This window comes from Barbus barbus (genome assembly GCF_936440315.1).
Source record: "Barbus barbus genome assembly, chromosome: 50".
Taxonomy (NCBI): domain Eukaryota; kingdom Metazoa; phylum Chordata; class Actinopteri; order Cypriniformes; family Cyprinidae; genus Barbus; species Barbus barbus.
The window spans coordinates 10,618,211-10,633,481 of record NC_136728.1 but is presented as its reverse complement, the minus strand read 5'-3'; the positions used below and the strand labels follow the sequence as shown (position 1 = coordinate 10,633,481).

Below are 15,271 nucleotides of genomic sequence, written 5' to 3'. Positions count from 1 at the left end.
AAAAAAAAATCATTTTTCAATCTATATACAAACTGAACAGTTTTATTAAATTTAATATATTAATTAAAATGACAATCTTTTACATTTTAATCTGAACTGAATAATTAATTTAATATAAATATTAATTCAAACTTAAATATCAAAATAAAAAAAAAATACTAAATAAGAACGATTTTTATTTTATTGATATTATATTATACTGCTAAATTAAACAAATTTCAGATTTTAAAATTTTATACTATTTTATATAGTTTACAATAATATAATATAATACAAATGTAAAATATTTAAAAACAAATATTATATATGTCATATATAATAATATAAATGTAATGCAATATATATGTATCAAAGGAAGCAGAGAGAAAAAGGTATTAAGAATAAGTAAGAATAAGTTTGATACCCCTTGACATCTTTAAGACAAATTTCCCATCTACTACATCCAGATCTTCCAGCCTTATCATGTCCTGAATATGTCAAGGCACTAACATCTCCCACTGATGTGGGCAGAGCACAGTTCATGCAGGAGACGAGGGGAACATACAATGCCAGTGCTAATTCATTTTAGAGGACGCATCCTATTGGCGGTGAGTGGCAGGGAAGCCTCTTTGATGTTTGTCCAGAAAGAGATATCTGCTCCAATCACAGACTAAATATCCACAAGGCATGATGACAGACCACTAACTGCTACATTTGCAACTATAGATATATTTACATGAGTGTGGCTAATGTAGTTTTCGGTTGAGATTAAAAATTATATAATAAACCACATTAAATAGGGCACTGCAGAAGTCTCTGTATTGTTAAGAGAAGCTCTTAGATGTAAAAACAGCTGCAGAGGTAGACCGTCTCTACAGCAACACATGCTTTAGATAATAACTGCAGAAAAGTCAGTCCAATTACTACATTAGGTTGATTTAGACTCATGTTAATAAAATAAAATAAATATAAAAATAAAATGTTTAGCCTACATAAAAATGTAATCATTAAATTTGTATTAATCAAAATTACATTCATTACATTTTATTTTAAATAATCATTAAAGATTTAATAAAATAATTAATTTTCATTATTGAAAATACAAATATTTTTCGATCTATATAAAATCTGAAAACTCATTTAATTTGAATTAAAATGACATTCAATTACAGTTTAATCTAATTTAATCAGTTAATAGTTAACTATTTCTAACAACAATCTAAAATTAATTATTAAAATACAGATATAATAATAAATATTATGCAAAACTTAAATATCAAAATAAAGAAAAATACTAAATAGAATAAAAAAATTCAATCAATATATAATAACTAACAATATATAACTATTTAAAATTTTTATTACTCAAAATTACATGCAATTACATTTTAATCTTAATGATTAAAAATGTAATATAAGAATGAAGTAAATAAAGCAGTAGCAATAATAATAATAACACTAATAATACATATGAAAGTAGTAAAATAACAACAAGAAAATATATTAAATAGAATATAAATAATTTATATATATATATATATTTATATATATATATACACAGGTGCTGGTCATAAAATTAGAATATCATGAAAAAGTTGATTTATTTCAGTAATACCATTCAAAAAGTGAAACTTGTATATTAGATTCATTCATTACACACAGACTGATATATTTCAAATGTTTATTTCCTTTAATTTTGATGATTATAACTGACAACTAATGAAAGTCCCAAATTCAGTATCTCAGAAAATTAGAATATCAATTAAGACCAATGCAAAAAAAAATATTTTTAGAAATGTTGGCCAACTGAAAAGTATGAACATGAAAAGTATGAGCATGTACAGCACTCAATATTTAGTTGGGGCTCCTTTGGCCTGGATTACTGCAGCAATGCGGCGTGGCATGGAGTCGATCAGTCTGTGGCACTGCTCAGGTGTTATGAGAGCCCATGTTGCTCTGATATTGGCCTTCAGCTCTTCTGAATTGTTGGGTCTGGCGTATTGCATCTTCCTTTTCACAATACCCCATAGGTTTTCTATGGGGTTAAGGTCAGGCGAGTTTGCTGGCCAATCAAGAACAGGGATACCATGGTCCTTAAACCAGGTACTGGTAGCTTTGGCAGTGTGTGCAGGTGCCAAGTCCTGTTGGAAAATGAAATCTGCATCTCCATAAAGTTGGTCAGCAGCAGGAAGCATGAAGTGCTCTAAAACTTCCTGGTAGACGGCTGCGTTGACCTTGGACCTCAGAAGACACAATGGACCAACACCAGCAGATGACATGGCACCCCAAACCATCAATGACTGTGGAAACTTTACACTGGACCTCAAGCAACGTGGATTATGTGCCTCTCCTCTCTTCCTCCAGACTCTGGGACCTTGATTTCCAAAGGAAATGCAAAATTTACTTTCATCAGAGAACATAACTTTGGACCACTCAGCAGCAGTCCAGTCAAGACGCTTCTGACGCTGTCTCTTGTTCAAGAGTGGCTTGACACAAGGAATGCGACAGCTGAAACCATGTCTTGCATACGTCTGTGCGTGGTGGTTCTTGAAGCACTGACTCCAGCTGCAGTCCACTCTTTGTGAATCTCCCCCACATTTTTGAATGGGGTTTGTTTCACAATCTTCTCCAGGGTGCGGTTATCCTTATTGCTTGTACACTTTTTTCTACCACATCTTGTCCTTCCCTTCGCCTCTCTATTAATGTGCTTGGACACAGAGCTCTGTGAACAGCCAGCCTCTTTAGCAATGACCTTTTGTGTCTTGCCCTTCTTGTGCAAGGTGTCAATGGTCGTCTTTTGGACAACTGTCAAGTCAGCAGTCTTCCCCATGATTGTGTAGCCTACAGAACTAGACTGAGAGACCATTTAAAGGCTTTTGCAGGTGTTTTGAGTAAATTAGCTGATTAGAGTGTGGCACCAGGTGTCTTCAATATTGAACATTTTCACAATATTATAATTTTCTGAGATACTGAATTTGGGACTTTCATTAGTTGTCAGTTATAATCGTCAAAATTAAAGGAAATAAACATTTGAAATATATCAGTCTGTGTGTAATGAATGAATCTAACATACAAGTTTCACTTTTTGAATGGTATTACTGAAATAAATCAACTTTTTCATGATATTCTAATTTTATGACCAGCACCTGTATATATATATATATATATATATAAATAAATGGCTGATATCCAAATTCTATATAATACTTTAATATGTAAAATAATAAATGTAAAATATTAAAAATATATATATATATTAAAAAAGATCTATAGCCCTTGACATCTGTAAGACAAATTTTCCATCTGCTACATCCAGATCTTCCAGCTTTATGATGTCTTGAACATGTCAAGGAATTATAAAATTAAACTAAACAAAACTAAATCAAATGAAATGTTTTAAATACAGTGTCATGCAAAAAAGTCACGAGATAAAAGCTGTTTCTTTCTACAATGACAGAGATTAAGGCTCAGAAAGCGCTCTAGGCGCGTACATGGACACAAATGCTTCAAGCGAAGTGAACTTGGAAGAGCATCGTTTGCTTCTAAATCGCTGGAGGTTGAGTTGCTGTACTGTTGGTTGCAAGCACACATTCCTTGATTTCTATTTTTTCAAATTCTCTGCATGCATTGCAGATTGAGACAAAGAGAACCATCAAATCCGGCACTCACAACTAACAAATGGAATAAGTCATCTTTTACAAATGCAGCCAAAGCTTTGGCTGCTAAGGATGATGGACGGTTGACCTCAGATTTAATTGGTGAGGCTGTTCAGTGGAGAAAATGAGTTTCAGAGTTCCCTGGATGAATAGAGCGCTTGCCTCCAGCTTCTGCAAATTAAACATCTGTGAGCGATTGCTCCACTGATAATTTCATTTTCTGGTCAAAAGGGGAAGGTTCATCTTGCTGTTCAGACTAAAAGGAGAAAAATTACAATAACAATGATCAACTTTCTAAATATTTATAAGATCTCACTGCATAGGAAAGTAGTTTTACATTATTTAAAGGAATTCTAACTGTTTAAATTTCCTTGAAACGGTCATTTCTAACCGCTCTGATGTGACAGTTATCATCTGAAGCCTGATTTACTTGCACAAATAGCCTCACGTGCGCACTTAGACACGAGACAACGATATGGCGCAACCAAACCTGATACTGTTACATGATTGGCTGTTAGCGTGTCACTCCATACGTTGCTAGGTTACCAGAGAGCGAGTGCCTTTGTTAATGCAATCAAACTTGCTTCGCAACCTTTGTTTTCTTCCGACGAAGAATAAAAAATATCGAACGTTTTATCGAACACATTTATTATTGATATCGTTCACGTGTCTATCGCGATACATATCGTTATCGTTTTATCGCCCAGCCCTAATTATTACTACTACCACTATTATCATCAAAACATAAGGTTTCATTAACACATGAAAGTTAATTGATTTTAAAAGAATTTAAATTGCTATAATATGTTGTTACTATTATTATTTTACCATTAATACATGAATAGTAACCATATTAATAAAAATAATAATAATAATTTAAAAATAATAAAAATAATACATTTTAATTACTCTGTCTCTATATAAGAAGATGAAGAAGAAGATATTATTATTACTATCATTATCATTAAATTGCCAAAGAGGTAGCATAAACATATTTACACAAAGATCAACACTTGTACAATTGTTCCAGTTTTTCTTCTTGTTGTTTTTGTTAATAATAATAATAACAATATCATTAACAATCAATGTCATATTACATATATTACAAAAACATTACATATATTATTAGTACCAATGATAACTTTTAATTAAATATTTTATCATTGGTATTTTATCAAACCCATGGTAACTAATAATAATAATAATACAATTGTATCATATTTTTAAACCTGCACAGAGCAATAATGTATTTACGCAAGGATAAATGCAACACTGGTCAGATTTAGTATGTGGCAGTTCTGTCAACTGGCCCAAACCTCCCTCACACTGGTCCTGGACCATCCTCAATGTCTTTTTTTTTTTTTATATAGTTTTCAGATATTTTTCATATGCATTTTTTAGAAACAAACAAAAAACAGATTTCTAGACTAAAGACACCCACAAACCCGACCCACCTCCATTGAGTTTGCCACCATCATGTCTTCCTGGCCACCATATTAACAACCGAGCAGGTTGTCTATGAAAGCAGAAGCATGCTGCTACTAAAAGCACAGAAGCCTCGGTTCACCTCAAACCCTGAGCTGAATGCAAAATTTCCCGAATGCGGGTCGGGCTCCACAAAACCTCTCTGAGGACGCGTGAACTGAACCGGTTTCCATGTAGATGGCTAATTACTCTCAACCCAATCCAGCCCCAACGAGATCCCATTTTCTGCCCAGCACACTTCAAAGCGGCTCGGAAAAGAATGGGAAAATTGACAGGCATGCTGTGAATCAATGGACATCTATCTGCTCTTTTTCTCCTCTATCAATCCAGTCAAAACAACAATTTTTATTTCCTATTGCGACCTGTGGTTATTTGTTTCGAAATTTTCAAAAGGACTAAATGTTTTGGCACTCTAAATTTTGTGCCACCGTTTCCTCTTAGTCACAAATGCACAGACCTGACTTTTGACCAAATAATGCTGTGAAAGAACTAGTTATTAAGATTGCTCTACGGAAGTACAAATGCAGTTCATAAAATCGTCAAGTTTGTCCCTGTTTACACTGAAAGCATGACAAAATGTTTTCTGTGTGCATAAAACGCCCTGACAGAACCTCTTCCCCATCGACTGCTGTCTGAAGATGAGGAATGTTCTCTAAAAAGATATTACTCTGTGGGCTCAGAGATCTCCTTAGACAATGTTTGAAATGAGTCCCAATTATATCTGCTTTTGATCCAAACAGCCAGAGGAAAACAAAACTCTTGCAACTGCATATATACATTCAGATTGAACTGCACTCGGAAATGTCTGATTCGATTCCTGATTTGATTTAGACTGTTTTGTGCCAATTTACATAGTCATGTGATCTACATATGTTCAAACATATGGTTAAGAAATATAAAAACGTAAAAAGGAATTGCTCATTCAAAAATAAACACTGTCAATATAAACTCACCATCAGGTTGTTCAAACTTTTTTTCTTGTGAAACACAAAAGAAGACTTTTTGCTGTATTTATGCAGCTTTTTTCTACAGAACAAGAAAAAGACAAAAAAGCACCACAGAAATATCATAAAAGAAGTCAAAAAATTACTTTTGAATGCTGAAATCACACTGGTTTTTAAAGAATTGAACATTATAATTGAATAATGACCTAATTTTACTTCATAAGAACCTCATGACGTGACTTCACATCAAATATAGATAGGTGATAAACTACTTTTATGTTTGTTTGTTTTTTGAGCTTGACACGCAAGGTCACTATAAAAATATAAATAAAATAAAAAAGCCTATTAAATGTATTGGGGGTGAATGAATAATGACAGAATTTTCATTTTTGGTTGAACTATTCATATAAAATACTAAAATTATTGAATATATATATAAAAAAGACAGAACCAGATTAAAGTAATAATAATAATAAATATAGCTGCAAGCAGCGATAACCGGGGTTCAAGCATTTTAAGGCCTAAGGTTGCTTTTAGGGTCTAGGCCAACCTGGATGCATAGCTGACAGTGAAAGTCATCGAAAATGGACAATATGCTCACAGAAACACACACACACACACACACAGAGAAATTAAATAGTTAAACTATCATATTAATAATCATTAAGCTTGCTTACACACACACACACACACACACACACTCATACACGGACATACATGCACACATATTTTGTTACAGATATGAAATAAATGAGAGGTGACAATACTTTTTGCAAGTCATCTCTTTTTAAGAGTTTATATAGTAATTTTCAGGTTTCTCTGCGATCATATGGCAAAATTATAAAAACTGACATATCTGTATGAACAAAATGATAAACTTGAATTAAATGTTATTTTAAATGTTATAACAGTGATTTTAGAACATCTCCATTAGTAGAATATGAACAGTACTGTTTTAATGCGTTTAATGAGCACATTCTGATGCAGAAAAGCTAGTTCATGCATTCATGACCTCTAGACTGGACTATTGTAATGCACTGCTAGCTGGTTGTCCTGCATCTTCAATAAACAAGCTACAGATAGTCCAAAATGCAGCGGCTAGAGTTCTTACAAGGTCAAGAAAATATGATCATATTACCCCAATTTTACAGTCTCTGCACTGGCTACCCATTCAGTTCTGTATCATTTACAAAATATTATTACTTGCCTATAAGGCCCTAAATGGTTTAGCTCCTGCGTACCTAACTTGTCTTCTACCACGCTACAATCCAACCCGCTCCTTAAGGTCGCAAAACTCTGGACTTTTGGTAGTACCTAGGATAGCAAAGTCCACTAAAGGAGGTAGAGCTTTTTCACATTTGGCTCCCAAACTCTGGAATAGCCTTCCTGATAACGTTCGGGGTTCAGACACACTCTCTATGTTTAAATCTAGATTAAAGACACATCTCTTTAGCCAAGCATTCACATAATGCATTTTATAATCTTGTACTGTAGTATATCTGATCAAATGTACATTATTATTATTCTTTAGCTTGGGATGGAACAGCAGCTACGCTAATTATGTTTCTATTTGTCTCTGTTTCTGCCACGGGATTAACATCCCGTGGTAATTAGGAATGACAGAAGCTTCAGTCTGGATCCAACCCCTAAATGATCTGAGATGACCGAACACCTGAGAAAAGATAATGCCAACCCCTCAGAGGATGCCAACGCTCAGACAACATACAGAATTACCAAATGACCACTGGAACTAGTTGAGACCTTACAATCTGACTTTGCTGCAGTTAAATTGAACTGCTGGTTTGTTGGCCAGAGGCCAATGTTTGATATTGATATTGTGATATGTTTGATATTGATATTGTGATATGTTTGATATTGTGCAGTTGCTTTGACACAATTTACATTGTTAAAAGCGCTATATAAATAAAGGTGACTTGACTTGACTTGACATTAGTGGTCTTCCGCTGCCATCTAGTGGTTATAAATAGCAATTTCTCATACAACACTGTGTTTTTAAGCTTTATAACTATTACAGTGTTATTTTTTGCCCAATTTCTCTTACATTTTTGCATGCTTGTTTAGAATGACATAATGCATCATTTTACTCCGTGTTGAGAATTTGTGGGCTTTGTTTTAGGATTCATAGGCCTTTGGGTACACTATGTTATGAATGTGTTATAAAATGACCAGTTTGTAATTGTTGAAATGCAAATGTTCAACAGTTTTTTGATAATTATTGGCCTAGAGAGTCTAGAGAATAGTACTGCACTGAGGGCTAGTTCACAAAAGATTTTTTTTTTATATAATCTCAAATTTGATTGACAGCAGTGATCCTAGAGGCAAAGTTGTTCAGAATGAGGAGATCTATCATATGATATGAAGATATAGTGTATAAGTGAAGAGTATAAACATTTTATTGCAATTTGAGGTCATTTACTACAGAAATACTGAGTTTTTGAGGACTTTTTCACTGTTACAGCACCACCTATGGTCCGATCTCCATGAAACTTTTCATGCTTGTTAAGAGTCATCTGACATGTTTTCAACTAGTTTTGCAAACTTTTGAGTTTGCTTTTAGGTTTTATAGGCTTTTGGGCATATGTAGCCATGCCTCTTTTCTAAATGACCTGTTATAGCTAACCAAAGGACAAAATTATTATTTTTTTATAATTATTGATCTAGAGAGTCCAGAGAATTGCACTGCAGTGGTTTGATCGAGATTGAGCGAAAAACCAGGGACTAGATCGCAAAAGTAGGTTTTTAACATATTTGTGAATACTTATTGAACAATTTGATTGACAGCGATGGTTCTTGTTGCAAAGGCAAAGGCAAAGTTGTTCATTATGAGGAGGTCTATCAAACGATATGCATATTGTGCGGATGTGTGAAACACCACGTGATTAAAGAGCCATAAAACTCGTTAGCGCCTTACTAGTGGCTGATTTCTTTCTACATTCTTACAGACCTTTAGGGCCATGAATCGAACATGCCCAATGAGTGTCGTTCCGATCGACCTCCGTTAACCTTGTCAAATAGGTGCTTAAAATTATTTGGCCAATGGCAGCCATGTTTTTTTTTTAGATACGCAAATGTCCTCATAGCCATTTGTGCCAGTTTGGACAAAGACACTGCATACCAAATTTCTTTTATATTTCTGCAGTGGTTTGGTTCCAATCGTGCGAAAAACCTAGGACTAGTTCGCAAAAGTAGGTTTCGGATATCACTCAACTTTGCGCAAAAACGGGACCTCCTAGACCCAAAGTCACAGTGACCATTTTAGATTGGCCTTGACCCAAGGATTCTTTGAGTCTATGACAAGCGGTTTAGGAGCTATGAGCGATTACGCCTTTTTGATCGCTGTAGCACCCCCGATAGGCCGATTGGGGCGAATCTGCGAGTCTACGGTTTGGTCTGCATGATCAGTTTTACCAGAGAATAATAATAAAATAAAATAAAAATCCTAACAATTACAATAGGGGTCTGCACTTCGAGCTTGAACCCCTAAAAATCCTAACAATTACAATAGAGTTTCAGCACTACGTGCTTGATCCCCTAATAATAATAAGGATACAAGCTCAATTTGCTAGCTCATCCAAAATATTAGCAATTCCCTTGTCAATACATCACATTACAAAGTGTGTAAAAAGTGTCTAAAAGTCTAAATAAGCCTTAAACAATCAAAGTCAGGAGTGTTAGCATGCATTCCTAGCTTTTCCCCTCAGAACAGTTTAGCAAAGGATGAACATCATGTTCCCAGCGCAGTGAATTCCCAGCAGGGGAAGAGTGCCATCTTTGGGTAATGATAGAGTGAATCTGCGTTACCACACTCTCAACATTGTTCCCAATACAAGGATTTACATAACTTAATAAACAGTATATCAATTTAAAGCTGAAATGTGCACTTTTATGTACAGAAAAGAAACCTTACTGCTATTCCAGTTTAAAAACTATAAATAAGACACTAAAACTTTGTGGTGTTTTGAAAACACTACTCTGTTTGTTTGAGAATTCTGCTCAGCCTGGCATAGCAACAGTGGCTCAGCCAATGACGTGAGTTTGGGGGCGGAGTCATCTGTTTGTTTGACCAATGACAGACAGAGACAGTGCTCTGAAAACCTTCTTGAGAACAGTCATTATTTTTGCTTCATTCAGCACTGCTACTGGCACAAAAATGACAGAAACGGTAAGATGCTTTAAATTTAATAATTTAGTAACTGATAATGAATTGTTTGAAGGTTTCTACTTCATTTATCCATGTTAAACTCTCTGATCAGGATACAGGCCAACAGAGTAATGTTTTAAATGTGATATACATCCTGTGGCGGCATTATAATCATACACAAGTCCCTCAGTTTCACAGTATCAAAACCTCATTTGAACAGCTAACGGCACTGAGCCCATCTACTGGTCTATCAAACATACAAAGCCAAAGAACACAGCAGGGTGAGTGTTTGATCAAGAAGTTGGACGAAATAAATGCTTTCTTTCCCCCTGGTGCTTCAAAATACAGACCATACATAAAACTGAAGAGAAGTTACCTAACTAGAGTTTAGATAATAGCCTCCGCAGGGCCTGTGTCAAAAGGCTCTTGGTGTTGAGCACCACATTAAAGTATATCAGACGATTACGTCCATACCAATTTCTCGCGATGACAGTAACCCTTAAAACAGAGTGGGCTCATTATCCCGAGGAGGATTCTCCTTGAGTTAGTGTGCTCAGAGCAGCTGGGTTTAAGGTCAAGGAGATCTGTGGCAGATTAGAGAGGGAGCAAAATGGTCCAATTAGCAATTCTGAGTGCTACAGATGTCTTTATCTGGATGGAGAACATCTTAGTGGCAATTTTTCAGCAAGGATTTGAAAACCTGAGTGAATGTGAGGACTCAGTATGACACCCCTGAAGCAGCAGAGGTCTGCAGGCTCAACCATTTGACATCAACATAATGTTCTGTCACAAAACATCATAGCTGTCAAATTTCAACTAATAGACTGACTTTTCAGACATTTTAGACCATTTTGAAAGATTTTGCCAGAGCTGAGGTGCAAAAATTAAGATTTATACTAGAACTGCCTCAATTTCAGTCAACACAATAAGTCAATAATTATTTTTATGTTACAGCTGATAACTGATAAGTGGCCTACAATAATTTATTTTTAAATAGAAAAAAGGGGTGTAAATCAGTAATTTTATATGTTAAGTAAATTTAGGCACCACAACATTAAAACTGAAAGTATGTTAAAGTAACAGATTTTTATTTTGAGAAGACTGAAGCGCCATTAAATTTGAATATTAAAAAAAGATTACAATTACATGTAAAGATCGACATAATTTAAAGATCCAAATTCAATTACAAAATCCCTAATTAATCAATAATCAACATGTATTTAAACATGCACCAATATTAAAATTCAAGCCGGTTTTGATAAGCCGATAATAATTATTGCGATGGCCAATAACCGTTAAATGACCAATATAAAAAAAAAAAAGCTATTTTATCTAAATAAATTGAAACTAAAATCAGTCATTTTAAATGCTACAAGTTACTTTTGGCATCACAATGTGATAATGCACAATATGATAAATGGATATTTATTTTGAGACGTGCTAAAGATTGCATTTATCAATGCTATTCAAATTATTAGTGTTTTTAAAGATGTCTAGACTTAAAGACTTTACGTGATATCAGATGATGCCCACATCATTTGATACCAACAAATTAAAAAAAATCTCTAATATTGCCTGTTAATCGATATATTGTGCATCCTTAACTGTATAGCATCCCTACTTTACACCACACCACACCACAACTACACACAATAAAACGCAAAAAAAGTGCTCTAACCTGGCAGGACAAGCAACAGAAAATGTTTTTTTAGTCACTTGGTCTCTACAGTTTCTACAGTGTTGTGGCTGCGCCCACAGCGAAACGTCATGTTGCGCAAAATACAACTTAAATGCGGCTACTCACAGAACTGAGACAATGTCCCCTCGGTGTACTTGGTAGTTCCTCACACTCCAACGGTTGAGCAGCACAACATCTGGTGAGGACTCTCCATCTGGGTTTAAAGACGGCTGGGAAAGATTCAAACCACATGAGTCAACATGCTTCATAAACTCTAGACTCTAGAAGTTGGAGAAGACTTTTAGGTTTTATCAATTTTTCTTTTTGGTCTGTGATTTATTGCTTTAATCCTCCATACCACACAAACGTCCTAAACTACTAAGCCAACTCTAAGAATAAACTCAGCAACTTTGCTTTAATTTGGCTCTGGAAAAAAGCCTATGTTCTTCATTCAGCCTTTCGACTGACGACATCCTAAGGGTAAAAATAACGTCTACAAGTTAACTTCAAAACAGAATTTTTTGTAGACTATTTGTTTTCCTCTTAACTCTTTTGTGGTGGGATATCAAACAACTTGTGTGTGACGAACCTTCTCAAGCATGCAAGTCGCCGACTGACTTGATACACGGGCCTCCAATGAATCATTAAGGGAGATCTCGATGAGCCATTTCACGCTTGCTGGGATAATTGACAGAAATATCTCTTATCTGTCCTTCTAAAATAAATATCCCAACGAGCATTCCCGCCTAGAGAATTTATCTGTCACAGCTGGGCGCTCTATCTTTTTTATTCAGACACATTTTCTCATTCTGCAGTGGCGTCAGCTTTCAGCATTGTCCATGGAGTGACTTATTTGGATTCAAAGACTGTAGATGAACCTGGAAAAGCCATTAGCAAATATATAACACTATAAGCCAAGACAGAAAACTGGACTCAAAAAGGAAAACAACAACACTGTTTTGGTTAGTTAAGTGTTCATTAGGTACATAATGAACCATTACTTCTGTTTGGCGAGGAACTGAGCATAGTGTATTCAGGCGGTTTTCTCTCATTACTATTAGAGGTGTCTTTCATGATGGTCTTAGTGCTATTAGTGCAATGTTTAGCAAATTTGGCTTGATTAAGCTGTAATGCAAAGTCCTAACATAAGTAAAAGGTTATTAATGTTTAAATAGAACAGCTTGTTAAGGTAAAAATGTCTTCTATTTTACAAGGCTGGGAAATATATTAAATATTTACAGTGCATTTGCAGTTATTTTGATGTTAATACAAAAATCAAGTAACATTGTGAAAATGGTGATTTTAAGGTGCTTTTTATTGGTTAATAAGTTTACTTAACTGCATTATGAAACACTGTATGAAATAAATCTGTAAAATAATAACAGGAAAAGCACTGGCAGTGGACACATACGGACATTTCCGTTAACATAACGCATTGCAGTGTAAAGTTCAAAATACCGGTAAAACACCTGTAAAAAAATAAATATGTAAAATTCCTTCAAATTAATACAGTACATTGTGCCCTATTTTTTACAGACTTTTATTGGTGTAGTTTCACAATACTTTTACATGGGGAAAATTTGGTAAGTTTGATTCATTTCTGTAATTTAGTTCAAGCTGTCTGTCTCAATTAATCAATTCTCAAATTTTCTTTGCATCACTCTGAATTTCCAGTATAACATTTTTAAAATATAATAAAAAAAACAAACAAAAAAATTTTTTTAAAGTATTTTTCCTTCTTTATATTAAAAATTCAAAACATATATAGACATATATAAAGCAAATTTCCAAAATATTATATATATATAAATTCTATGACAATGCGATTTTTGTTTTAAATTTGGTGCCTTAGACTAAACCAGATTAATCAAAACAACATTACCAAGTTTGATAAAGGACATCCCACCTGCATCGAGGCACCTTCCACGCGTGCCACATAGGCAAGACGGTCTAAAACAGTCACTGTCACAGGGACGGCTACAAAGAAGCCACTAACAAAAGCTTTGAAGTATCTTCGCCCAAAGCCCGTCTGCGCCATCGCCTGAAGAGAGAGAATGAAAAGAGAAATGACCTTGGCTTGTTCAAAGTGTTCAGCCAGGCAATTTAAACATCTTTTTCTGGTCTGGTAACATCTTATGAAGAAATAATTCAAACATTCAACAAAATATGGATGTCTTTGTTGTTTAAGTATTGAGAAGTAGTCTCTCCACAGGAAAAAGGCATGTTTCAAGGATATGTTGGATGATCTAGTCACAAAGAGAATAAAAGTATCAAAAGCTTAACTATATGCCTCTAAGCATGAACCATCTTGTTTTGAATCAAATTGCAAGGGACTAGTGAGGTCAAAAAGAAGAAAACACTCATAAAGCAGCCAATTTAATAATGAATTTAGTAATTGCACCTATCTGCGGCCATCTGTGGACCGTGTTCGCAACGACAAAACTCCGAACACCCAACGCATTAGGGCAGAAAAACCTACTGAGGCATTGAAATTGAATCTGACAAGAGCACGCTCGCTCTAATACCATTAATTGCTAGTGTGATGCTTGATTTGGAGGTACACGGCATGCAATTATGCTTCTCATTCATTTGACAGAGTTTACCACAGTAACAAAGTAACCATTTTCCCAAAAAAGCCCTCAAGGTCTCCGGCAGCAACTTTGCACTTACTGGTAAGCACTTAAAGAAAGTCTTGAAGCCATTTGCTCGCAGGAGGGCATTCAAGAGGCTCAAAAATCAGAGACTACAACAACTTAGCTTAGGATCTGGGAGATGTAAAGGGTAAAAAAAAAAAAAAAAAAAAAAAAAAAGTGCTGAGCGAATCATAACGCAGTGCAGGATTTGTCAGGGTTGCACTGCTGTGAGCCAGATACGGCTCAAGCAGGGAAAATGACAAAAAACTCTTTTGTGGTCGCAAAGAGACACCTTCCTGACTCTCTGCTGCATATGTAGGCTACCCAAAGCAACATTAATAATATAATACAAACACTGATTATTTCAATTTAGCACGAAACTGCATTTGCAAACCACTTTACTTCTGTAATAAGATATATTCCCAAGTGAAAAGTGGGCAAGAGTAAAAATAATTGTGTGATGAAGCATTGTGAGAAATAGTCACAATTACGGGAAGTAAAATCGCAATTCTAAAAACGTAAATCAAAATTACAACATTTATACGTAGTCTATCGACACCTGTGGTTGAAACATAAAATTGCAGGATACTTGAGGAGGATGTGTATGACTAGCTTCTACACAAATATCACTTATAAGTCCTACAAGATGTGAGTAATCTCTCTCTCTCTCTATATATATATATGTGTGTGTGTGTGTATTTATACAGGTGCATCTAAAAAAATGCTAATATTGT

At 34.8% G+C, this 15,271-nt stretch overlaps 1 protein-coding gene across 2 annotated transcripts in view; it reads right to left on the bottom strand.

The window, feature by feature from the left end:
- The window catches only part of LOC306868026 (mitochondrial inner membrane protease subunit 2), an 85,731-nt gene that overhangs the window by 62,651 nt on the left and 7,809 nt on the right, over positions 1 to 15,271 (bottom strand). For both annotated transcript variants that reach the window (XM_079413999.1, XM_079414000.1), the window contains 2 exons: positions 13,811 to 13,945; positions 12,031 to 12,134 (listed from right to left, as the gene is read on the bottom strand). In XM_079413999.1, the coding sequence (XP_079270125.1) occupies positions 12,031 to 12,134; positions 13,811 to 13,942 (236 nt within the window). In that variant the 5' untranslated portion in view covers positions 13,943 to 13,945. The remainder of the gene's footprint in view (positions 1 to 12,030; positions 12,135 to 13,810; positions 13,946 to 15,271) is intronic.